At 40.3% G+C, this 27,203-nt stretch overlaps 2 protein-coding genes across 2 annotated transcripts; both read right to left on the reverse strand.

Moving 5' to 3' along the window:
* Nucleotides 1-39: 39 nt before the first annotated feature.
* myoz1a (myozenin 1a) lies at nucleotides 40-5,406 on the reverse strand. The gene is made up of 6 exons (XM_030442973.1): nucleotides 5,132-5,406; nucleotides 3,114-3,200; nucleotides 2,457-2,644; nucleotides 1,696-1,969; nucleotides 910-1,075; nucleotides 40-829 (listed from the first exon to the last, which is right to left on the reverse strand). Exons 2-6 carry the CDS (start codon nucleotides 3,196-3,198, stop codon nucleotides 595-597), a joined length of 948 nt encoding a protein of 315 aa, XP_030298833.1. The 5' UTR covers nucleotides 3,199-3,200; nucleotides 5,132-5,406; the 3' UTR covers nucleotides 40-594.
* Nucleotides 5,407-9,601: 4,195 nt separating this feature from the next.
* Nucleotides 9,602-21,178, reverse strand: synpo2la (synaptopodin 2-like a). The gene is made up of 4 exons (XM_030442656.1): nucleotides 20,795-21,178; nucleotides 16,866-17,017; nucleotides 15,802-16,517; nucleotides 9,602-14,166 (listed from the first exon to the last, which is right to left on the reverse strand). The coding sequence occupies exons 1-4, from the start codon at nucleotides 20,894-20,896 to the stop codon at nucleotides 11,516-11,518; spliced, it is 3,621 nt and encodes a 1,206-aa protein (XP_030298516.1). The 5' UTR covers nucleotides 20,897-21,178; the 3' UTR covers nucleotides 9,602-11,515.
* Between the last annotated feature and the right edge of the window lie 6,025 nt (nucleotides 21,179-27,203).

A 27,203-nucleotide genomic window follows, 5' to 3' on the forward strand; every position in this document is an offset into this window, starting at 1 on the left:
GCACACACACAACATTGCAATTATCACTCTTCAAGAGAGGACTGTTACAATTTTTAAGGGTTTATTATGGAGTGGTTCAGTAGGTCAATGGCTCAGCAGGTGACTGCATGCAGACAGGTTTGTGGGGTTTTCATAGCTCAACAAAAGATCAGAGAATCTTAACAACAACAAAAAAGCACTGGGAAATAACAGATATGGTAACAAGTTGACATCAAGACACAACAGTAACACAATACAAATCTGTGTTTCATTCATGATTCATTCTTTCCTGCAACTTCTCACTAACTTTTCATACAAATTTAAGGAGTGTTTAGACTCAACTTTAGAACTTAACAGATATACGTTTGCTGTTTCATCTCCCCATAACATCTATAGCTTGCTTCTTTGCCTTACAACCAAATACAGAGCAAAACATGGCCACAGTTCATGTACACTTTCAGTTATCCACACATTGAGATTCAAATTCATCAACACAACAGTTAACTGTAAACTCACCTATTGTGTGTTTGCAAACTAATTTGTATGTATGCATGCATTCATGCTTGCATGTATGTGTCTGTTGCACATTGAGCGTAATCACAGTATGAATATTTTTCACAGCTCGTCGGTCTCTCCATCGAAGGGCACAGCATCTGTCTCCATATGAATGCTGCTGGGTTCACTGCTTCCCACCCAGCCAATGGGAGTGCGGTTGAAGGAAGGCCGGCAGCCGATGTCCTGTTGGTACACCACTGGGGGTTCAGGCTCCTCTTTGGTCGACTCAGCTTCTGGCAGCTGGAATTTCAGGAACTGGTTGGCCTTCTCGAATCCACCGAAGGGCATGGCACATCTAGCAGAGCAAAGTGAGAGGGTTACTAAAGACCCTGTTGGTCGAAAAGCATGTATAGAGTCAGGCCTTGAGGCAAGTACCTGTTGAAGCTTTTCCACTTGGGCAAATCCTTTTGCTGAATGGGACCAGGCATCCCAGCTTTCAGAGTGGCTATCAGATTTTCATCACCCTTCATGGCTTTTTCCCATGGTGAGACGTACGTCTTCACTGCAATAAGGTGCTTCCCACCGGCATCACCTCCACCTCCTGTAATGAAAACATCTGTGGCTGGAGCATATGACACACTCGACAGAGGTTAGTAACATTCATTTAAAGTTGTTAAATTATATTCAATCCTTCTGTGGACTGACCTGAGTAATATTTGTAATTTCATTCACTTTGCTGCTTAAAACTAGTCCGTACACAATACTATTTGTAGCCAGAGCGAGCAGCTGGTTAGTTTTGCTTAGCACAAAGACTCGAAAAACAAGGAATCTGCTAGCCTGAGTAAACACCAAACTGAAAAGCCGTGTTTTGCTGCCCTCTTTCATTGAAAGTTTCAAGCTTGTTCAGTACAGCTGAACATCATCGAGGAAGCTAATTCACTGAATGTCAGCAAAGACAAGACTTTTATCGAGTGTAAGTGGTTTGGATTAGAAATGTGTTTATTCAGTTTTCTCCTTAATGTATGTGGATTCATTATTCATAACTTGTGTGTTTGCTTACTTTATCATCCATGCATTCATTTATTGTAAATGATAAAGTCCAGCAAAATTAAGCTCATTCTCACAAGATATTTTGTGAATGTATATTTCAATCGTTTGTGCACCAGCAGGCACTTCTATGAAATAGAATTCTACTTAACAATTCCCAAAAATTATACCAACCTTTTAGTGGAGACCACTCACTAGCTCCTTCTCCCTGTCCTCCTTTCCCTTGGTTGCCACCATCCAGTCCTCCTGCACCTCCTGCACCTCCTGCACCTCCTGCTCCTCCTGCTCCTGTACCTTTGCTTCCAGGCTTTGGAGGAGGCACAGGAGCCCCTCCTGCAGTTTGTAATCCTACAAAATGCAGCTGTCCAGAATCTTTGCTAAGAAAATGCCCTCCAACATTTATCATCTGACCTCCCATCTGACCACCAACAAACTTCTGGAGGTTGTCCTGAAAGAAAGACAATCACTATAACCAACCAAATGGCACACAGCACATTCATCTGTATTTTCTGATTAAGCATGTCTCATCCTCTTGAAGATATACCCGGTGAGCATTACTGAGCACAGTGAGTTATGAATGTGTACTGTAGGTATTTGATATACTCTTACTGGTTTGATTGACCAATAATGGTCTCAGGTCAAGGGTTAAACCATTATTTTTCCAAGTGACTTAAAATATTTTCAAGTTCTGCGTTTCTTTCAAATGTTTTCAATTAAATTGCTCTTTACGTAGGACAGATTAATGATTGAAAGGTGACATTAAATACAGGTAGGTTTCTTCAAACATTTCTTCCACATTTCTCCATGGAATATAAAGATGTTTGAGGGTTTCTCTGTGGAATTTCTTCTTCTATTATTTACATCTGTGAGAAATGTCGAGAAATGTTTCCTTTAAAATCTCAGAAATGTGTTTTCTCGATGAACTATGTTCTCACCATAGACTCACTGCTGAAGATGTCTGGGTTGTTCTCATAGATGAACTTCTCAACTCTCTGCTGCCTCATCCTGAACATCTTGGAGCCTCGGTTCTTTGCCAGGGAAAGCTCCTCCAGCATGATGTCTTTAGGAGTCCTGATCTTTGTTCCCAGGTCGAACTCAGATGCTTCTGGCTCTGACTCATACTCTAGGTAAAGGACATTTGAACAGATGATTGTAACATTTAGAAAGATAGAAAGTTTAAAAGAATAGAAGGTTTGAAATCTTTGAAATTTAATTGAAGTGACATTTTGCTGATAAACAGTATTAATCATAACACAATTTTGAATGAATACTTTTTTCATGACCACAATGTATTCTTATTGGGAAAAATACATATTTTATTTTAACTTAATCAAGTCCACCCAGAGTCATAGGACTGATATATATCTAGGGTTACGTTAGTGAATTTTGCTGTTGTTTTGTGTAGTTTTAAAAATTTTTTTTTACTTGAACTTCAGACATTACCCTGCATATCATGTAAGATTAGTACACCACCTATAGTGCCAATCAACAGTCATCCATCTATACATATATCATGTTCTCATTAAATGAAAGTACTGTACTAAACATATGGAAAATGGTTTCGTATCCATGTCATTTCATGCCAACCTTACCATCCTGAGTGATATGTGATAGGTCAGTTATGATCTTGGCAAGCTTTTTTCTCTTGTTTTGGGGGGCAGGTTTTCCCAGAGGCATGGCTGGAGGTTCAGGAAAGAACATGGTGTTAACATGAACACAACTGGGGCTACAAACATACAGTTAGATCATATCCAGCAGTCATAGAAGTAATGACAGTGAACCTCTGTCTTTCAAAAGACAGAAACAAAGTAATGCCAAGGCACCGCCAGGAATTTAAAGCAAACAATGTTCTCAATACAGCAACCTGAAGATGTTTTGCTTTTGCTGCAGCTACCCGGGTTCGAGTCCGACCTGCGACCCTTTCGTGCGTGTCATCCCCCCTCTCTCTCATCCCCTGTCCTATCAATTTAGCCATGAAAAGGCCTATACATATATATATATATATATATATGTATATATATATATATATATATATATATATATAATATATATATATATATATATATATATATATATATATATATATATATATATATACATATATATATATATATGTATACACATATATGATATATTAAAAATATAAAATAAATCTGCACTTATATTAAATTAAGACTGAGGTTAAAATGCACTGAAGGGCATGTTTTTAACTACTGTAACAAACACAGTTACACAGTTGAGAAAACTTTAAATATGCTGCTTTATGAATATATCCAACCACTGCAACAACTGACACAAGATTGCTCTTTAATGTCAACAACTATAGCCATCAACATCCCCTGAAAGTAAATCCATGGGACCTGAATGTATCATACAGACAGCATTGGCCCTGATCATTTTTCAAGTTCAATGGGGATGTCAGTGACCTCAGATTCCCCACATTCCCCTGTGAAACAGATGTCTGCACCGAAGGAAACATTAAACTTCATGCATGTTTCAGTTTTTGTTTGGGGAAACAAGATCTCTGCACATATTCACGCGACGTAAACAGACGCGGCTGTGGTTTAGGCAGAAATTGGTAATCACTGCATTCTAATGCTATTCTAGAGCAGTAAACGTGTCAGCCTAAGGATCATAAAATAGGATCTGATCATATTCCCAAATCTGCAGCCGGTGTGGGAACGTGTAGGCGGGGGAACTGGGAGTAAAACTTTCCTTATCTGTCTCGATATCACTCACCGTTGATGCATATTAACATCATCACAAAAAAAACCCAAAAAAACCTGTAGTGTCAACCTATAGTTGGAGACATGTATCTGTTTCATACATTATCTTATATAACTGTTTTGTGTTTTCTTACATGCCATCAGTGCCCTCAGCTCTCAAATGTTTCTATAAGGCCTAGTCAAGTGGCAAAACATCACATCACATCTACTTGCTGTAACTCAACCCACTGCAGCTATTTTTAAAGGCCATTCCCAGCCAAGACATTTTAGCGACGTGTGATGGCGTCATTCGACTATCAAATGGGCTTGACCCAAACCTTAAGGACACAATACGCACCTCCAGAAAACAATTCCAATAGTATGTTTGAACCTCCCTCAAAACACGACTGATAACTAGAGTAGTTCTGAATGTTAACAAGGAGGGTTTTGGATATCGTTTTTTAATTGCCTTAAATAACTACAAGCTTAGAGACCCCTTGTGCTCAGATTCACCACCCCCCTGTCAGGGTTTGGTAACACCATATAAAATCTCTGCAACGCCCACAGAGAGGGATGGTCAGCACATTCACAGATGCCTTTGGTCATTTTAAGAAGTACTAAGAAAATCTAAATGCAGCAAAGTGACGTGGAGCCATTTAACTTTAATCGTTGGTAAAATTAAATGCATCCTCATTAAAAGCAAAATCATTAGGGTTGCTAAATTGTTGAGGTCATCTTCTTCTATTGTTTTCCCTGAGATCAGCTGCACAACCCACGTGATATATGATGGCAACCTGATGCACACCTTTATTCCCTTTCCCAATTTTTGTTGTAGCCAAAATGTAAATCTTAACCACTAATTGATTAGTTGACAAAGCACACCGATGGGATGCAGATCCACTCACCGGGTTTTTGTTGTAATCCTTGGAGTAGAGACAGACCTATAAATACCAAACAGAGAAGAGGAGACCCGAGGCTCAATGCTGGCGATCACAAGTTTACAAATCCCTCAGTGCCTCTGACCCTACGTATGGCTGGACCCAGGTCCCGCTAAGTGCAAAACCCACTCTTCTCTCAGATGGCAGGTCTTCCAGAGGGTTGGGGTTGTGGGTGGCAGCAGTGTTGGTGTCAAGACGGGAGGAGGAGGAGGAGGTTGAGGTTCAGAGTATGAATAGGGATCCAGTGGGGGGCATTAAGGCGGGGGGAGAGGTCTCTGTTGGCCAGCTGAAAGTGCTGATGGGGATATTAAGGGAACAAAATCATTCTCACAGATGGTTCAGAAGACTATATTTAGTAGCAAATAACGAGGGGAAGAGAGCTCTGCTATAAGATAACCTCAAAGGACTCTGGGGTGTGTTTAGGGTATACAGAGAGGGGAGGGAGAGGTGCGTATACAAGTGCACTCTGAAAGTTTAAGGTTAAGTATACGTTTATAAGGATATGTCAGATTGTGTTTCAAAGTGAGGGCTAGTTTTTCTACCCCCTCTATTACTCTAACTTGATGCTAGATTGTCACATTTGCAGTTTCTTTAAAGCGTCATGTGAGTGGATATGATTGATATATTCGGACAGAGCTGTCAGACACTCTAACAATGTTTACATGCCTAAAACAGTTTGTGCAAACACATGTGAAGTACCTGAGAGCATCCAAAGGCCAAAAGACATTGCATGTCCTTTACTACGGTATCCATGATACACATCTTTAAATGTTAAGATTTTTAAATTAAGTTATTTAAGGGTTTCTGGCTATAATCCAAGGTGGTAGCCAGGATTGTGAAAAATATAGAGGTTGTGAGGTCAAGTTTCCTCCATGCAACCCCAGGACCCATGTTTCTGGAATCAGCTGCTGTGATCCATCAGGCTACTACTACTCCTGCAAAATTCTGTAAATTTATTATAAAGGTTAATTGAAATATATTTAAAAAATCACAATCTGAAAACAATGCATTCCCCATCTCACATTAGGGCTTAATAGTGTGATCATCTCATACATTATTAGATACTGCTGAAACTTAATATCTAGCATTCAGTTTTATACACTGTTTTAAATAGATACCGAAGATATACTGTTTAAAAAAAACATAGAGAATGACAAGACTGCATACCAATCATTAAATAAGTTTTGCATTTTGAGAACAGTATTGGGCAGTAATGATGAGTTTACATATTTATGAGAGCATGCTCGTCAGTTAAAGAAACATGCAACATAATTTTGGGGGTCCTCAATGAGCTGACTGCTCTAATAAGTCTGATAGGAGCTTTCTCTGAAGATTGGACTGCTTCCTACTCTGGAGCAAATCATGAAAAAAGCAAGCAGTTAGGTGTAGTTGTATGACATTCAACTACAACTGAACTTGCTGATCTGTGGATCAGTAAAATCATTATTTAGATTAGCGAACAGGAAAATGGTACAAGTAATAGCCTGGCATCTAGGCAATTTCCCAACATAATTTGTTTTGTATTTGATATATGGTTCTATTATATTTGGCTCATTTTAAGCATGCTCTTGTCCATCCCCCTCTTAAAATAACGGACTTGACCCCCTTGGTACTCAGTCATTTTAGACCCATCTCAAAACATTATGTAGGGAACTGAACTGAAGAAACCTTTTGGATGAGAGGCAAAACATCTTCAGGAAACTGAAAGTCCAGTTGCCATCAATTTAGCACTTGATATTACCGTGGCCTGGTTGACTGAGAACATTCATCAACATTATGTAGGGAAAGTTTCCTATCATCACAAAGTCAGGATGTGAAAGATTTTCAGTCCTCCTGCTGACCACATGGGGTTTTACACAGACGCGTCGTTAGACCTAGGCATTCGAGGCTATAGCCCCAGATGTTTTGGGAATAGCCCCAGGTCAATTGCCTAATGATGAAAGTAGCCCCAGAGGTTTTTATGTGGTTACATATCGAACGACCAGCAGCCACACATGCAACGTTGTCACCAGCGCAAATTGCGCAGAAGCTGACGTGGCTTTCCTTATGGCATATGCCCATATATGGGCAAAGTCAGAATAAATTGTTGCAAAGTCAACATCAGTGTTATTCTTTCCCCCTCTATGTGTCACTGATATTACCAGAGCCCGTATATTAGCCTACTGTTTAGTACCATTGCAGCGTTTATAGTAGTTAGTTATTCTGGATATACTGAGTTTCTTTGGAAAAAAAGTCGCAGCCAGAGAAAGAAGATGTGGAGAGTGAGACATCACCTCCCCCAACCCCTGAGGAGGAGCAGGGATAGCTTGCTTGCACAGATTCAGCAGTCCCGCCGTGAATTCAACCTCTATATGGTCACCTTGACACCGAGTAGGCACAAGTGTTAATTATTCTAATTTTGCCCGCTGTTGTAAGTCACATTGGAATTGTGGTCGTGGGTGTAGTCTGGGTGTGTAGTCTCTGTTAAATGACAATTTTCTTTTCTCTTCATACCCTACAAAGCCTACTGTAGGCCTAATGCAGATAGACAATGAGGCGAAGAAATTATAATAGGGAATGTTCTACCTGCTCTAATAGCCTATGCACACAGCACAGGTCTTATTACAGGCTATAATATCTTTAACGTAAACATTACTCAGAAGGCCTATAGTTAGGGAAAATTTGCTTTATTTGTGATTAAAATAAGACGATGAGGACCCCGACGATTTGCCTTCATTTCCTTCTCAAACTACGTTGAATGATTCAAAATTATTATTTGATTTCACACATAAGTACTATGGAGACTGCTGTAGACGGTTCTTTCAATACACCTTTAAATTGAAATTTTCCAGAAAATGAGAAGCCAGTTTTTTTTATTATGTGACCTTTTTTAAGCCATTAAACTATGAACAAATTCTTGATTACAGTTGACACATGGCAAAATGTCATCATCTCTATTAACAGTCCTCTGTTTGGATATTAACAGCCTTATTTATAGACACCCTATGAGTGTGGAGGTTGGCAGTAATATGCCCTTCTTATTTCACATTGCTCAGAGTCCAACACACAGTCCAAAGCACCACTCAGTGGCAAAAGTTCATGTATATAAGAAAAAAAATATTACCAAGGTATCCATGTGTGAAATAAAGGAAAAGCTCTGTTCATGGCTACTTAACATTGCTAATGGTAAGTCAGCCATTGATAGATACTGCATTTGGTTGGTTAACAGGAGAGTCTCTTTACCTACCAGGTTTATCTGATATCATCCTGATTAATGTTGCTGCAGGACTCAGTTGGACCAGGCTGTTATGGCTGCATGGGTTGATTACAAGTCTCTTTATCCAAGAGACTGGTGTTCTTGTCCTATGTTTACACTAAGTTCACTTATTATTTTCCTTCTTTTTATTTATTTATTTATTTATTTAGTTTTCTGTCACAGTTTGGCTAGGTTTAGGCACAAACAATACTTGGTTAGGTTTAGGATTAAAGTAGACCTTTTAACACCATTAACCACGTGTCAGAAGGGATGTTTTCTCCGATGTACATATTTGTGATCTTTTTAAATGTAGTTTATTGTACCTATCTACAGGATCTCTATCTCAGGCTCTCCTTTTGGAAATCACTTTCAGCATGGCATCCTCTTGTGGCATAGCCTAGAATTGCATGCATGCATGCACATTATGCTTTTTTAAAATCTTTCTCTCTGCTGTTGTCTTTTCTTTCAGCACAAGAAGTTTGCTCTGCTTGTTGTAATACTCTTCTTCAAAATGTATTCTTGTAATTTTATCAAATACATTCTGGATATTGAGAATATTTTGATGTTCTCTGCATGTGAACTGCTAAATGTGTGTGTAACATGATATTAATAACATTTTCAAATACGACTCTTGCCAAATAATTACTGTATTGTTTTTAACCTCTTAGTGTTGAAATACTTCTCAGTTATCCTGTTTTATTCTGTGTCCATTCACTAATTATTTATTTAGATTGAACTACTGAAAGTTAGTCAGACCAGGCTTGTCAAGAAGGAAAGAATAAACCTCATTATATATTAAGTCAAGATTCGTCTTTGATGTCGTCAGTAACATTGAAACTATTCTTAGGTCAAACATCTATTATGTAATGATCTGATGGTCATGTGTAAATGTGGGCCATACGGCCATAAAAATGAATACTAAATAGATTTTAAATAGTGTGTGTGTGTGTGTGTGTGTGTGTGTGTGTGTGTGTGTGTGTGTGTCTGCATGCGTGTGTGTGTGTAAATTCTTTTTTAAAAATCCCTGTATTTTTACCCTTTGAGTGTAAACCATATTTTTTCATTGTGACTTTTTACAGTTTCGTCATCATGGTTAATATTGTCATTTAGTGCATAAATGCTTGTACAGTACATTAAAAAGTGCAGGATTACACAGTCAGCAGCAGGGGGCAGTGTAAAATCAGACATGTCAGACACCTGGAGAGTTTTCAAATCTAATTTTATTCCCCTAAAATGTCTTGTCTCTTAGTCAGTATAAACTTCTACTCAGCATTAATAACAAACATTTTCACACATTATTTAATCCACTTAGATACACAAAAATGTATTTGTCATATTTTACACCTCAACACAACTATTCACACTTTAGATTTTTCTTTAGCCATGATATTATGAGAACAAGAAAAGCTTTAAGAGAAATTGTATTTAAAAATGATACAAATTAAAAAAAGTATCTCTCCAAGAATTCCACTGCTGAAAACAACATATTAATTTCTTTGTTTCCCCCTCATTTCCATTAACATACCATATTTCTCAATGTATTTAGTCATTGATTATGTTTACCCTTACCATTGTTGATGAAAAGACACCAGTTAACAATGTGTTTCTTTCTACCAGCTTCTTTATCTTTGCTAACAACCTTGAGGTATCTCACTTTCCTGGCCATCCTTCTTTCATAATTCGGTTCAACCATACTTTAAGTGCTAATTTTCTGCCATGCATCCACATCTTGCACATCTTTATGTGAAATGGTGGGCTCTGACCCCGTTCAGTAAGTTGGCCTAACTATACACTGCCTATAGCCCCCCTCCACAGCCTTTCTCATTTCTTTAATTTGAAGTCAGTCAACTTCCCCTTGCACAACTTACATCACATTTAGAAAAAATAAAATACACATTCCTTCATCTGTGTTATTTGTTTAATAAAAGTTAAGAATTTACATATATCTGCCACATCACCTTAATATGTAAGAAGGCTCTGGTGTGTATAAGTGGCATTTGGAACCTGTGTTACCCAGTGACAAGTGTACATTCAGTGACCGCCTGGGCACTTGTTGAATGTGACCCATGCTAAAAAGATAGCATTTCTCTCTAGTTAGAGCAAGCAGAGATATTTGGCACAACCTCACTTGCAACTTGCAAGAGCAACCTTGCTTCACATATAGTTCCACGGTGAAAAAAAAAAAAACATTTTAAAATTTTCATTATTATTATTTAATCATCGTGGGTTTTTTGTCCACAAGACTAGGTCATCATGGGTTTCTTCTTGAAAATGCCACAAACAGAGTGGGTAAAAAACATTTTGTGCACATCAGTTAGAAGCACTAGATAACAGAATTGCGTGTTCAGAGATGAAAGCCTGCAATTTTTGCTTTATAATCCTCCACCTGTCATCATACATCAAAAAAATCCTATGGTCAGAACTGCAACTATTCATTTTCAACATCTTTCAGACATTTCAAGTTTCAAAGAATATTCAGTACAGGCTCTGATGAGATGGTATTTCTGCTACATTAGTAGAAAGAGATCCCCAGAAGCCCTACACCAACCTCCCCCAGGACAGGCATATGGTGGACTATACAGCATTCAGTATGTGCTAGTATATGCTATTATTATTGTCACTCTGATACATGTGTGAGTAAATGTGTTGCAAGCAAAATAAATATAATAAGCAGCATTTTGAACAGCAAGTAGATTTCAACTTTATACTGAATTACTTCTTCACCTTATGTTACCTCATCACCATATGTTAACAGCTAATTTTGAGGCTCAAAATGATCAATGTAGGGATGATTACATTAATCAGTTTGTCACTTATTGTTATTAATCAATAAATTGAGTAGAGAATTGCCCATCACACTTTCCTAAAGCCTCAACTGATATCTTCAAAATGCTAGTTTTGTTCGACCATCCACTCAAAGGGTATTTAATTATCAACAATGTAGGAATATAAAAGGAGAAACTGAAATTAATGGATTTTGAATATGGATAAACATATTTGCTTGACCTCAACAATGAACCAATTAACAGAATTATTGTTGCTTAATTTCAACTAGTTATTTCAACCCCAAATGAATAATACATATCCAGGTGGGGTAGTGACTGATTTACTGGTGTTCACATTGCCCCCGGCCTCCAGACACGGGGCTGGACGCCTCCCTTGGTGGCAACAAAACGTGGTTTGGGTGCCTGAACAGGGTTGGACTTGAGGGGGGGCAAAGAGGAAAGGATACTGAGCTCAGGAGCGCTCTGGAACTGCTTGGCTGTCTGGAGCCCGGTGTTGTATGATACTGGAGTGTAAGGTGTAGGGACTGCATGGGGCACAGGGTTTGGAATAGGGGTGGCATTGAATTTTGGGAGGCTGGGCAGTCCAACTGGTTGGGGGGGAGGTGAGGCCAGAGTTGGGGCACTGATTTGTGCTGGTGTAAAGAGAGGGGTTGGAGCAAAAGGAGCAGGAGGTGGGGAGGTCATGTCGGAATGAGTCAAACGTTCTCCAAGGGTAGTGGCTGAGCGGGGTGCAATGACTTTGGGAGCCAGAGTCGGCGCTGACATGGGTGTGGGTGTGGAGAAGCGCTTGACTTCAAAGACACGGGCTGTTTTTGTAGGGATTTGCTTGGGTGGGGTTAATGAGCTTCCCACCATTGTTGTTGTGTAGTCACCCTGCTGCTGCCTCTGGGCCTGGTAAGAAGGCATGGCTGATAGATTAGCAACACTGCCCCCATAGCCCCCATAGTTGAACATGGCTGAGTTGAGCTGGTAGGGCTGCCTTCTCATGAAATCCAGAGCCTTAATGCCCTCTCTTTGAGAGACTCCTCTACCTCTGCTCTCTGTCTTCCCTATATCTCTTTGAGGACCTGTAGGGATAGAAGGAGCGTGGAGTGGGTTGTATCCAATGGGTGGAGGGGCACGGACATTTGGGGAGTATTTCCACTGAGAAGGAGAGGAAGGATTTGAGGAGTCGAGGGATTGGGCTGCACTGTGTGAGGCAACTTCTTGCTGGTAGGGGGTCTCGGATGGAGTGTCCACTACATACATACCCATGCGGCTCTGCCTGCGGGCAAACAGCTCGGCCCCCTTGCCCCCTGATTGAAGAAACTTTGGGGTCTCGTGGATGACCTTTGGCTTGGGTGCCACTGGGGGAGGTGCCCTCCCCATGCCGACCTCACCACTCATCTCCTCTGCTGTATCATCATAGATAGTCTCTGACAGTGGTTGGCCATGTTTGTATCTGGTGGACCTTTCATCCAGGTTCTGCACCATACACAGTAGGTCAGGATTTGGGGATTTCTTTGTGACATCTGGAACAGTGAACATAGGTTTTGGTTTGCCTCCACGGCGTCGAGCCTCAAGTAAGATTCCTGTGCGACCTGTTTGACCAGGAACAGGGGTTGGAGCTACAGCTTCTGGCTGGGAGATAACTGACACTGTAGCTACAGGGGCCATAGAGAATTGAGTTTGAGGAGGCTGAGCAACTGGCACTTGAAGTGGAGGCACTGGGGAAGCTGGGTCAGCTGCACTATGAATTTGAGATGCAAAAGGAACTGGGACAGGGGCCATTGGTGCTTGTGGAGCCACGGGCATTGAAGGCATACACACTTGGGGCATGGCTGCAAATGGCGCATGATGAAAATTAGATATTGGTGGTGATGACGGCATTTTCTCTACAGAGGTAGAGATGGTTGGAGGGTGAATAGTAACAGGAGCTTCTGTTGTCGGGGCCATGGTAGCTTGAGGCACAGAGGGTGGTGGGGCAAACATTGGCTGAGGACCAGAGGGTGGCAGTGATGTTACTGATGTAACATTAATGTTGACTTCAGAGGCAGTGGAGAATGGCGGTGGCACAACAGCTGCTGACGCAGGACGCTGGATTGTCTTTGTGACAGGTGGTCGGAACGTTACTGGGGCAGTTGAAGCTCGAATGCTGATAAAGCCAGGAGTGAAAGGACGTGCTGTTCTGTTGAGAACATTACTAGCAGATAATTCTGGTAATGGTGTTTCAGCTGGTGGTGCAGGTCTGGTCAGAACAGTTACTGTGGCAGTGGCCGGTTTGGGTGCTACAGGTGGAGGTGACGTCATGCAAGCTGTACTAGCTGCAGAATAGGATAGATCCCCATTCGAAATTCCATGGGCTGCAACTGGACCTGGAGCCTGAAAAAACTCTTGATGTATGGTTGTTGGACCAGGTGGTGTCATGTGCTGAGGCTGGAGGTTTGGTTGCATCTGCGGTTGCATGTCTGTTGTATTGTCTGGGTGCAAGTGATACATTTGAGGCTGCTCCTGGACTTGAGACTGGGCAGGAGTCTGTTGTTGTGCTGCCTCTACCTTCTTGGCATGTTCAGCAGCCCTCTTTCTCTGTTGCTCAAACAACTGGGCGCCCTTACCCACAGTGTCACTCAACCCTGGACTCGGAGCATCCTCTGCCCCATCTGCACGACCTTCAGTGCCTGCAGTTGCCCTCTTCTCCAGCATATCCAAGTAGTCACTATCCCAAGTTGGGTCAGGAACTGCCGAGAAGCCATCCTCATCAAACTCTGATTCACTGCCAGGGAATACCCCATCTTCTTCTTGTGAATCTGGACACCTATCCTCATCCACACTACCAAAGCTGGTGAGGGTGTACTTCTTTGATCGCTGCCGCCTCTTCTTAAACATCAGCACCCCCTTTGAGTGAGGGTTAGGAGCATCGGTCAGTAGGGACGCAATAGTTCGACACTTGCTCTTGGCTTCCTTTACATGCTTGTCTTGCGGTGTATCCCCTCGGTTCAGTTCTGCAGGGTGTGAAAGCCAAAGCTATTAGAAATAGTTTCACATCAGCATGAAATCAATACTGTACTAAATTAGAGAAGTTTGACTCAAAACATTTAACCTGACTGACTCAACCAACATGTGCATCTATTGTCAACGTGTTAACTTTCTATTTTCTACAGGAGCAGTTCCAGCAAAAAATTCCAGGCAAGCCTTCAGCTTCTCACATTAACTAGGTTGAAGGATACATTTGCACATTATTAGTCCTACGTATGCTAACATTTGATTTAACTTAAAAATATTTGCCAGCTAGTGGAAAGTTACATGTTGTAGGTGACTGGAAGGAGAATTCCAAAGGGTAGCCACAGCATATTCCTTAACTTGTTATGTTATTAAGCAGATTATCATAGACAACCTAACGCTGTTACCCTAATATGCAAGGCCATGTGAAAGGAGTTCTTAATTTGTCCAGGACAAGGTTCCTAAGTAGGACATTAGAATGTTAAACCTGCACTCCGTGATGGCATGGGGGATTTACAGGAGTAAATTTATTAAGTTCTTAAAACAGCCTGTTGACTTTAAATAGCCAACCTCTGTCCTTTTCCTGGGCTTATTATGGATGATGGACAGGATGACAAGTTGTAGGAAGGAATGCTTGGTCACTGTCAGTCCTCTGTATCTGTTGTTGCATCACTGTACTATCACAATTTTAGACCTCTCCTCCAAGTTTGTGAACTACAAAAACAGTAAGACAAGGCATAATTTTTTTGGCTTCAGTAACTAAAATGATGCAATATGGTATAAGGTTAACACTTGGATACATAAGCATCATTTTTAAGATGCACAAATCAGATTCAGGTTCTAGGTGACTGTTCCATGTTCCCTTTTATATCTGTTTCATACCATCATATTATGTTCAATTGAAGCACATTTCTATATGTTGGTGCATTTTACAGAAGCATAAAAAACATATGTATCACACTTGTGCAATTTCATTAAGTTGATAAATAGCGAAAAGAAAGGAGAGATGGGGAGAGGGAAAATCAGAGTATCTCTGCTTTGCTTCTTGATACCTAAAAACAGCTTTAGATGCTTTTAAGCATCCCAGATTGATCATTGGGGTTTTTGAACATGCTCTGTTTGACAGACACACTCACTGGACTACTAGAAATAAAGACAGCTGATGGATGTTTGGTTGGTAATTGTGTTTGACTTTAATATTAAATGACTGGGACACGTGGCTGTCTTGATTAATATTCACAATATTAAAAGGCTTTAAGGTGTTCAAGGCGTGGAGACTTGAACTTACTATTGAACCCTATATAAATATCTAGGTTTTTCTCTTGGAGGATCAGGTTCATATTTGTCTTGGGCTTAAACAAAGTACTTGTTTGTATGTACTGTACTAATCATATGATATATATTTCCCTGCTGTGTATAGCTACAAAGGAAATCAGATGATCTTTACCTTAGTGATGTATTTCTGTGCAACAAAGTATATGGCACATATGGCAAAATAGATTAGATTAGATTAAAATATTAGAAATCTATAACAGCCCAGAACCAAGCAGTGACCTTTATTAGGAATGTACACGTAAGTGTGTAGAACCTCTGTGAAGCAAATGTCTCTATTGTTGATCTTCTATAGCTGTACTTACTAGCTTGCTTAGCCTTTTCCATGTAGGTAGTTGTAAGCTCCTCGTCGATGGGTTTATTCACAGGACCCACCATGGGCACAAGTTGGCTGCGAGAGCCAAGCATCAGGGCCTCCTTTGCCCTCTCAGGGGAAACCAGTGGCACGTTGGCTGGCTCTAGAAAGCCACTATCCTCTTCTTGCCCTTCTCTTGGCCCTTGGTCATCTGCTGAGGAGATGATGGAGGAGGTCTCAGTGGATGTCTGGGAGGACCACATTCCTGGTCCAGGAGGCTTGTAAATCACCTCCCTCCGTGCCACCCCCGGTTGTCCCGCTTCTCCAGCTCCATTTCCCCCACGTCCATCCAACAAACTGGGGAAAACATGTGCATCTGGAGCACTGTCATAGCCACTCATCTCTGAGGTTTCCCCTCCCTCAGGGGAGGCTCGTCCTGTTGGTTTTCCTGGGGTGGAGTTGCTGGGGCTGCGGCGTTTTTGACGGCGCTGCCTCTCATAGCCCGCCACATCTGCATCACTGTCAGTCTCACCATAGTAAGCCTCACTACCAGGTGGAGATGTCAGGCCACTGGTCAGGGAGGAACGGCTACGGTGAACCTCACGTATGGGTGCATGGTGGGGGTTGGTAGGTGACATGGCACGCAGAGCAGCGCGGTACTCTTTGTCTATACGGGGAGATGGGGCACGGGTCACAAGCACCACGGACTGAAAACCAGCAGGCACCCTGCAAACAATTTGAGAGTTTAAAATATTGATGGGGCCAGAAAAGGTCCCTTGGATGTTATATGACAAACTAGTTTTCTTAATCTGGATTTCATCTGTTCTGAGAGAAAGAAGCATTTTAGCACAAGCAGCATAAAAAATGTTTATCAAATGTTTTTTGGGGACAATGTAATATACAGTAGTATCAAATATGCGCAATGTTAATAGTGCATGTTTTGCATCAGTCTTAAATCTTTGACTTGTGCATAATATAATGTTTTCTTTATCTGTTACAATGGGATGCTGGTTTGTCACTAGTAAAAGTTCTGCACTGTGTAATTCACATCTGTAATTATTTTGTTCCTCTGACCTTTTGACCCGGATGTGTAAAATCCCAGGGGAGCTGTCGATGAGGTCCATGGCCTGGGCATGAGATAGAGTTCCACATGGCTGTTCATTGATAGATACCAGCTCATCAGCCTCCCGCAACCCAGCCCTGCATGCCTTGCTGCGTTTACGCACCTGCACAAGCAAAGGAAGTCAATATTTTAAACACTCACATAGATGATAAGAAGTGCAGAAAATGTTGAGTTTTGAGCTTTCCATCAAAGCAAGCCCGACTCTTGGAGATGCAAGTCTATGTACATTTCTGTTATATGTTGAGTGTTTTTGCATTATAGGCAAGACCAAATTTCTTCATTGTGTACACCTTGTTGTTAAATAGCCAAGGTTTGCCACTATGCAAGGCCTGCCTGATGCTATTGAATTTAATTTCTATTATTCCAGGATTATATCATACTAAATATGATAAATTAAGGTCAAGTTTTTGGTCTACAGCCTCCAGCGTTGGTTTTGAGGAGTTGTGATCTCCAGTATATTCTTAAAAGAGAATTTATAGACAACTGGTAGGAACATTAACATGCTTCCCGTTCTTTTCACCCTTGGTATTTCATTATTGCTATTTAAATTGTGTTTTGGGCTATTGTAAGTGCAGGTTCGACAGGACCTGACAGATTTATGCTGCTGTCTTGTCTTGGTTTGTCAAGGTGACTGACAGAGAGCAGATTCTGTCCTGACAGCTTGATCTTGCTGTGGACATACACCACATATTGCAGCTTGAGTGGGGCACTCATCCACACTTAAACAGGGAAATGTCAGCCAGCAGCCATCTTCATTTGGTGCTTTGCTATTTGTGCCTAAGATCTGTCAGGACCATGGCATTATGCCCACCCTGAATTGCCTAAAGAATATGCAAGCCATGTCCCATTATAAATTAAAAGCAGATTTTTCAAAGACAGTGACTGCAGTGTTGATTGCACTATGAGGCACTGGCATATATTCAATGAATATAACATGTTATATTTCAGAGATAAGGAGGCATTGCTTTGGTTGACCTAATTACAGTAGTTTTTTTCCTAGCTATTCTGGTTTGCCTGTAAAGAAATCCCCCATCCCAATTTAACTAAGCCTTTCTAAGTGGCCTGTGCCTGCTTGTGTTAGCCTACAGGATATACAATTATTCATTCCATCAATCACCTTGTGGTTTCAAGTCATAACAGTTATAATACCCCTACATGCTCTCTCTCTCTCTCTCTCTCTCTCTCTCTCTCTCTCTCTCTCTCTCTCTCTCTCTCTCTCTCTCTCTCACACACACACACACACACACACACACACACACACACATCACATGGACTGGTACAAAAATACACATAAACTCTTATAAATAAACGTTCAAACATTTGCATGAAGGCTCACAGGCTCAAACCTAGCACTGACACACCGGCTCTTTCAGCTGTGCAACTGAAAAACTGCTCCACCTGTTATAGTCAGTATAGTATGAGACCTGACATGATAACACCTTCCTGCTCTCAGGGGTGAAGGAGTATGCTGTTTTGGATAGTCGGACAGAAACAGCTGTCGTCCACTGCCATAAAGGTGATTTGGTGCCAGTGGCACTGTGTACATACTACTGCATTCTCCATAAGTCAATTACATGTAGGCTTAACCTTTTAAAATCAAACATTCATAAGTTGCTAAATACTGTCTATAAGAATTGGTTGTTTTAGTGATTAAGTTAATTGTCTCAGCGGTGTAATCTAAAGGTGAAATCAGCCAAAATGAGCCTCTTTGTCAGTGAAGATCCCATTTATCCAGCACAAGGGACTTATGGTACATATTTCAACAAGTTCACAGAACTTGTGAGTTCTATAAGTAAATAAGAATTATTTTGCTAATATAGTTACTTCTATTTAAATATTGTGCATGATACAAAGGCAGTGAATGGTAGGAGGTCTAAAATACAGTATAATCATAAAGGTCCATTACACAATTCTTTCATGGAACTAGCTTTCTCGTTCCCATTGACCAACCGGAGGGATAATCATTGCACATTCCCCATCCAACATTTTTACTACACATTTTTCAGACATATTTAATTTGTCAGGGTGCATTGTTTAGAAGATGTGATGTGAAACCTTAATAAACTGTTGGAACAAGCATATAAAGTATTTATCGTACGTGATATCGTCATACAATTCTGAAAAAAGGTTTGAAAAAGGTTTGCAAACTTGTCTCTGTCATCGCTAATGCGATGCCTGACTAGAAACAACATGAGGTACAACAGAGGTTTAGCAACAATGAGTACCTTTGTATGTAAACCTTCAAAAAAGAATTAATCTCTAAGCAGCAAGATACAAGAGCAGTGCATGTATATAAATAGTCTATGAGGTTCATTTTTAAGTACTGAGCTGAAACCACACACCTTGGCTGACCTCGTGACCTGCTGCTTCTCAACCAAAAATAGACACCTGGAAAAGTAATTCTGCTCAGTCGACATTTATTGAAATGTGTGCAGATGTGTGCTCCATGTATGTATGTATTATGTGTGTGCAGGTGAACTAATACCTGAACTATCATATACAAAGATAAATACAAAGATTTCATAGAAGAGAAAATTGACCCAAGTTTCTTTAAAGAGCATGGACAAGTTTGATGGCGATAAGTGATGGTGGATAACGTCACAAGTCATCTAACAGATCTTGATGACTTGGTGCGTACAGCAAAGGATCAATAGTCAGAGAGTCAAATAACAAATAATAAGTCAAAATAACAAATTTATTGTAGCTGAATGTTATGTTAGTCTTGATTTTGTAGTATATTCAACAATTTTCAGCTCCTTTTTCCAGCTGGAAAAACTTGTGAATCTTTTGAATGCAATATATATTCCTATTCGGCTTACATGAACATCTTTGCTTTCTCAAATGGAGATCAAGATTCAAATCTGGACTGCTCACTGGAGCCAAATTTGGACACCAGTGAAGAATTTGCTCTATGGGAGTAAAGTGAGCTGAGAGGTTCCCTATGAGAGTAATGTTAAATATTTCCTTTACCCAGTAAATTTTTCCTCTAAGTGAACTTTTCCATCAAAGGATATGTAGACGTATTTCTTAAGAAGCAATATAATTTTAGTATGTCATTTCACAGACACCCTGACAGACATCACAGACCCTGATAATGATTTCAAAAACCTGATCTGAATCCAGACTTAGATAATATCATTGCACACTTATTAGTCCAAATAAATCTCAGGTAGCCTGCCAGCTTAGTATTAAGCTAGTGCTAGTATTACCTGCCAATAATACGCATGGCTGGAGTGATTTCAGTTTCTTACTGTGACACTGTGACGTAGTGGAAACATGCTAGTTCAATAGCATAAGTCAAATCATGGTCGTGGATGATATAGTATCCACTTTTCTCCTTCCAGAAACGACTAATTGATAGCCAAAAAGTCAATGACTTTAATGAACTAAAAAACTATTTGCCAAAATATCCACATTTTACTGCAGCAGAACAATGTCAGTAAGTAGCGCAAAGTCAAAGCTACTTGTCAATAACAAACCAAGAAATCAATGAAGACAAGTTCAGATTTTCAGTATCAATCAAACTTCACTAGAACTTTGATCTTCATGTAGTTTGATAAAAGAAACAGCATTCAGTTAAAAATATCCAGCACTATCCAGCCCTCCATTTCACACAATCAATAATCTATGCGCCTCTACATTAAGACCATTCTCAAACAAGATGATGACTCATATTCAGGCCACAAACTAACTTGCATGACGGCCAATATTCCGTTTCACCTTTGTTCATGGCTCCCTAAATCTCACCCAGATATATCTCAGCTAATGTTTTACTTCCCTTCAGCAAGGTTGTTGAATCTAACACAGTTTTCTACTTCCCACTGTCCAGCAATCAATTAAATGACTGCTTCCATCCAACCTGCTGAGTGACCTGCCTTACCTTGGCCACCTGGAGTGGTTTCTGATGCTCCACACCTCCCTGGAGACGAAAGCCCCATGGCGCTCCACCCGACAATGTTATTATCACTTCCTCTGCAACCATTGTTCTTCTTTCTCTGTCCTTTTTTTAAGCTTTTCTTCTTTTTCTTGATTATTTTCCACACTTTTGTCTGGGGGGCCCTCAGTGCATTGGCCCCATGGTCAGTGATCAGGGCCCCCTCAGAGAGCTTTGACTTGCTCTTTGCCTGCCACGCTGTCTGACTTCTTTCTGCGTGGAGCTCCAAGGCCGACACTCACACCTGAACACACACACACACACACACACATGCAGGCACACACATGTGTCCACCCACCCACACCCAGAGTGGGCCAACCATCATAGGGAGGGCAAGGGAGAGGACAGGGGAGAAGGAGAGAGAAATATGATGGAGGGGGGGTCTGTGTCTGCTTACACTGAGGAATGCCTGCCCCAAATGAGGGAGGGGAGGGTCCAATGCAACACTTGTCCTGTCACTCAGACCTATGTCACTAGGTTGCTGATAGCTCCTCCAAAAATAGGACACTGCCACCACCTCTGCTGCTATGCCTGCCCATCTGCAGGCCAAGGGAAAGCTAACATTCAGAAATGTTTAAATGGCACTGTTTCATATCAGGCTTTACAGCATTGAGGTCATTCTTAACCTTTAAATCTCAGGGCTGAGACTTGCCATGATAGGGCATTCCTCTCTTGATTAGTTACATTCAAATACCCTTTAATTTTTTTTTGAATTGTGGACAATGAGTGGATTGACCTCAACTGCTGAGGCTGCCAGCTCCTCTGAATCTGGAAACATTCTAGGCTGTCATCATAGAGCCTTTAGGAAAAATACTTATGCAAGCTTTGGATAAACAGCCTTCATAGCTACATTGAAATATATCCTAAGCTAGAAATCCACAGTGTTGACTGAATGACCAAACCTTTGAAACACAGGGAGCAAGACAACTGCCTGTTTGTATATATATATATACATAGATATATATACATATATATATACATATATATATACATATATATATACATATATTTACATATATAAACAGTAACACACACACACATATACATATATATGTATTTATATATACACATATATATATATTTGTTACTGTTTCTTGGGGTGTATACTTGGTTGATGAAAATCACAGACATGATTTTTGACAGGAATTGGTTAATCCAACCCCATATTTACCTTTATGCCCAGGTATCAGTCACAGTTGGGTCCCTGCATTCTTACACAAACTCTTACATGTGGTGGCAGCTGTAGAGAGTCAAAGACAAAGACATTTCAGCACTTCAAAGCTGTACTAAGTCAATGACAATGCTAATATTCGGATGTTAAGCAAGTTAAACATTTTCCATGATCACCATTTGTCTGTGCCAAATTTAATAGAAATCATTCCAGATGTTGAGATATCTAAGCAGAAAAAGACAACTTATCAACACATATGGTGTGTTTTTAGATTTGGTTGTTGATTTTTAGTTACAGTAATATTCAGTCAGGTTCAAACTGGTGCAATAAGAGTGTGATGCCAATTTCATGGCAGTTTGATTTTGACATAATTAATTGAAAAATACATTGTACATGCGTACATAGCTTTATGCTTTACTTTTCTTTCTTAGATGAGTTGATTTTAATACCATAGTTGTTCTAGTTGCAACCGTTCTTATCTTCTGCACAAGTGAAACAAAGTCAAAGCACTTATCCCGGCCTGGTTTTAACTTCAGTATGTCCTCTTGAGGTTTCTGCATGAAATCCATCTTATTAAATCAATACAGAATGTAGGACTCAGTTACCACTGAGTGAAAAGCAGCAGAGCGCACAGCGCCAAATCATAAACACCATATCGGTTACACCGTTGTGGTTTGGATCAAAACATACAGAACACAGGCACTCATTTGTTGTGGGTTTGTGTGTTTTGTGTGTAATCATATAGCACATAGTAGTGGGCCAGATACAGTTACTGCAAGAAGAAAACTTCCAGACTCCTGGTCTGGTTAGTTTAAAATCAAATCTAATGAGGTCCATGCTCATGAAAGACACTGACAAGTTTGATCTTAACTTGAAAGTCATATCTGAGAAACTGGCTGTAGATTTTTGAAACATTACATTTGTGGATCTCTTGATCCAGTGTGACTTTGGCTTTGCCTTTTATTATATATTTCCATATTTATCTTCTCTAATTCCGTCCTGGTCCTTATCTCTCATTTTTCATGTCTTAACTGTAACTTAAAAATTCACTCTAATCATAATCTAGCAAAAGCACTGATTAAAAAACAATCCAAAACATGAGTCAACAACACAATCTCCACTGCACACAGAGTCTCAGTGGATGCAAGATTGCTTTAACTATGTTGTAATATCCTTTGGGGCATTGACAGGCCTTTAAACCTGTTGATTGAGGCTGGATGATCCCCTTGCTAGAAGAGCAACGCTGCCATTATCAATGCTGCAGAAGGTTACCAATGATATCTGCTCCCTTTGGCAGCCTTGCTCTGCAGCTGTTTCCGGACCTCAGGATAGTAACCAAGATCAGTCCTGGGTCAGACACTCAGAAAAAGTATCACCCTCTCTTCGTGGAGACAGTATCACAATTAACAGGACACCACGGTTAAAGCAAGCGCTCAACCACACAGATACAACACATCCATGTTATAACTAATCTGTATTTACACAGGGAGAGTAAAGTATAAAATATCTAAGAAAAATAAACTCGTAGTTTAGTTGTGCCAACCACTCTCCCTAGTGGTGAAAGGTAGGATAGTTGTTGACCTTTATAAGTTTAGTGCTCCTCTATTTACTTCTCAATAAATACACAATTTTAGTGATATGTATGAAGCCTATGGAGCTTAAAATAGAACGCATTAGATTTGAAAGGTTTTTAACCTTAGTCCTAAAATATTTTAGCATATGAAAATAAAACATTTTAGCCAGCCAAACTCCAGAACTGTTTTGAGGTACTACTCGAGTATTTCACCTATCTGCACCTTTATATTTCTTCTCTATTACATTTGAGCTTTAGTTGCTAGTAATTTTAAAGACATAGATTATTAACTACAAAATACATCATAAATTCTGATGTATTATTATATATAAAACTTCTCAGCAGTATATAAAGTAACTGAAATTAGCTCCACCTTCAGCAGCTGCAATATTAAAGTAAACATATATGACTTCTTACATCTCAAGACTCAGTTACTCTGTGAGTAATCAGATCATTTCTGAAAAACACTTCACACAAATGCTGCCAGCAGTGGAGTGAGAAACATGAGAATATACAAATCAATTTGTGATATTGTGTAACGGACAGCGTGCTGTCTGCTGTCCGTGGCTGTTTCCATGTCAAACAAAACAAAGACGCTGAATTGCAGAGAGTTGTGGTCAGAGAGTCAGGAAGAGGTCTGCTAAGTCACTCAGGACAGATGCTGGCTGTCTTTCAACAAAAGTAAAAAGGTCAAAATTCATATGCAGCAGCATGGCTCAAACGTTTTATTTTTCCATGAGACTCCATATATTTTTATGCCATATGCTTTCTGTCGTGCTGTGCCATCAAAATTATTTGAAAGTAGTGCGTAACAGTGCGGCAGATACTTGCTGATTGTTGCTTTAACTTGGGAAATGGAGGAAGCTTAGTGTTTTTTCCTGTGGACATGGGAGAACTCTTAAGTGAGGCCAACAACTGTCATGTTCCCCCTGTTAATTGCTTTGTGTACGCCTATCTGTCCTTTCAAGGTTTCATGGTGTGTCTTATTTTCTCTGTTCTCTCTCTTTTGTTCTCTCTCTCTGTGTCTCATTTTTCTTTTGAATGACTTCTCTGTTGGCCAACTCGCCTTCCCAAGACGACTTTGATAGACAGATTTGTTGAATAGCAGCAGGCACAGACCCAGTGGCCTTTAACTGAGGCATCTGTGCCAGCATGGTAGACACTGCCAGCCAGTCACTGCCAGCCCGGCCCCCGTGCTCGGATGAGGTGAAAATGAGACTGCCATACTAATCAGCACGATGTGAGCTGAGATTCAACAGAGTGAACAGCTCACATATTTTATGAAAGCAGATACAAAAAGTATTCAAAGCATTGTGTTATTCATTTGAGGCCAATTTCTTTAAAGCAGGAATATTACAGTTATGTACACATCAATGAGGCAGTCATCAAAGTGGATGGTGTGTGTTTTAAGAGTGAATGCAAAAATGAAAATTTAAAACATTAAAACCTCTAGTTTATTTCCTATGCAGGGAAAAGCATGCAATATAAACTGTGCACATTAAAAATGTATTATGAGACGAAGTTCATTTCCACAATGTAGCTTCATGGAACATATTGTACCCGACATCATTCTGTACCCTTTTGGGAGATAAACTTTATATGACCCTGGAGTGTGTCACAATTCCAAAATGTCAAGGTGAAAAGGTTTTTTTTTCTCTTTGTAGGCGGTATGATTTTGACATTTTCAATTTTTTTTCTTTTTCTAATATCCTTTATCTGTGATTATATTATTTAGGATCACTTTTGTATAAATCTCATCTTTGTGCATGAGCACTTCCACACTATGGTACAGTTGATGAAACCATCCTGTTCACTTTCTGCCTCTCTGTATAAACACTGTTTACTGTATTTTTCACAAAGTGGTTGTAACCTTGGACCGACTCAGGAGAAAATAGATACATTTTACATCATTTTAAATGTATCATAAATGGTGGTTATATGACTCTTGCTGTATTTTTTAAAATGCTATTGTCATTGTGCCATTGTCGCCTTCTTACCTATAGTTCCATTTACAGTGCTTTCATGACTAACTTGGATTTGTATTTAAGCAGATCATTTTTAAGATGCATGTTTATCATTTCATGCTGTTTTTGATTAACTTTTTAAAGGTCCATTGTTTAGGATTTGGGGAGATCTGCAGAAGGAGCAAGTCCTCTTTCACAGGGTCTGCCATGTTTCACCACCATTTTTCAACCGTAGCCTAGAACAAACACCAAACACCTTTTGATAATCAAGTCTATTTACCACTGAATCCTACACACTGCACATTAACGTTTTTGGACATGACTGTTTATTAATCACAGTTTTTAAGATTTCAGACTCTATGGACAATATAATTGTGTTTAACTGGATAGTAATATAATTTCGAACTTGTGATCTCATCATTTCAGTCTCTGTGATCTGTTTTCAACATTGGTCACACTACTGCAGCTTTCGACACAATCTCCCATAGCATCCTCCTTAACCGCCTAATCTCCATTGGACTAAATCACACCACTCTTTCCTGGTTCACCTCCTACCTCTCCGGTCGAACACAATTGGTACAGCTGAAGAACTACAAATCCCATCCTTCCCCAGTCAGTAGTGGTGTGCCGCAGGGTTCTGTCCTTGGTCCTCTTCTTTTCATCATCTACCTACTCCCTCTCGGTAATATCTTCAGGAATCAGGGACTCAATTTTCATTACTATGCGGACGACACCCAGCTCTATCTCTCCTGCAAACCCGGTTCTTCACTTCCTCCACCCTCCCTCCTTGACTGTCTGCAAGATGTCAAAACCTGGTTTTCACACAATTTTCTCAAACTCAATGGAAATAAAACAGAATTCCTTCTGGTTGGCAAAAAATACACACTGTCCAAATCTAACACTAGTTTCTCACTTCACATTGACAACACTGCTGTTTATCCCTCCCCTCAGGTCAAAAGTCTGGGTTTCATCCTGGACAGCACCCTCTCCTTTAATAACATCACCCGGTCTGCATACTTTCATCTTCGCAATATCAATCGCCTTCGTCCATCACTCTCCCTTAATAGCACTTCCATACTGGTTAATGCCCTTGTCACATCCCGCCTTGATTACTGCAATGCTCTTCTACATGGTCTACCACAGAAATCCCTCAATAAACTCCAGTTGGTCCAAAATTCGGCTGCACGTGTCATTTCCAGAACGCCATCCACACAGCACATCACTCCTGTCCTCAAACAGCTTCACTGGCTTCCGTTCCTTTTCCGCATCGACTATAAGATTCTCCTTCTCACATTTAAGGCCCTCCATAACCTTGCACCTCCATACCTCACCGAACTCCTTCAAACATACATACCTTCCCGTACACTTAGGACCTCCTCTGCTTCGCTCCTCTTCACCCCTTCTGCACATTTATCAACAATGGGACTAAGATCTTTTAGCTGCTCTGCCCCTCGGCTCTGGAACACACTCCCTCAGGACATCCGGTCCTTAACAACACTGTCAACCTTCAAGTCACATCTCAAAACACACCTGTTCAGACTGGCCTTCCCCTCATAATATAGGCTATCTGGTTTTATTGTTGCTGTTTTCTCTTACCATTTTGTATTGAATTGTTTCACTATTTGTATTCTAATTGTTTTAATTGTT

This window comes from Sparus aurata, chromosome 15 (genome assembly GCF_900880675.1).
Source record: "Sparus aurata chromosome 15, fSpaAur1.1, whole genome shotgun sequence".
Classification (NCBI taxonomy): Eukaryota; Metazoa; Chordata; class Actinopteri; order Spariformes; family Sparidae; genus Sparus; species Sparus aurata.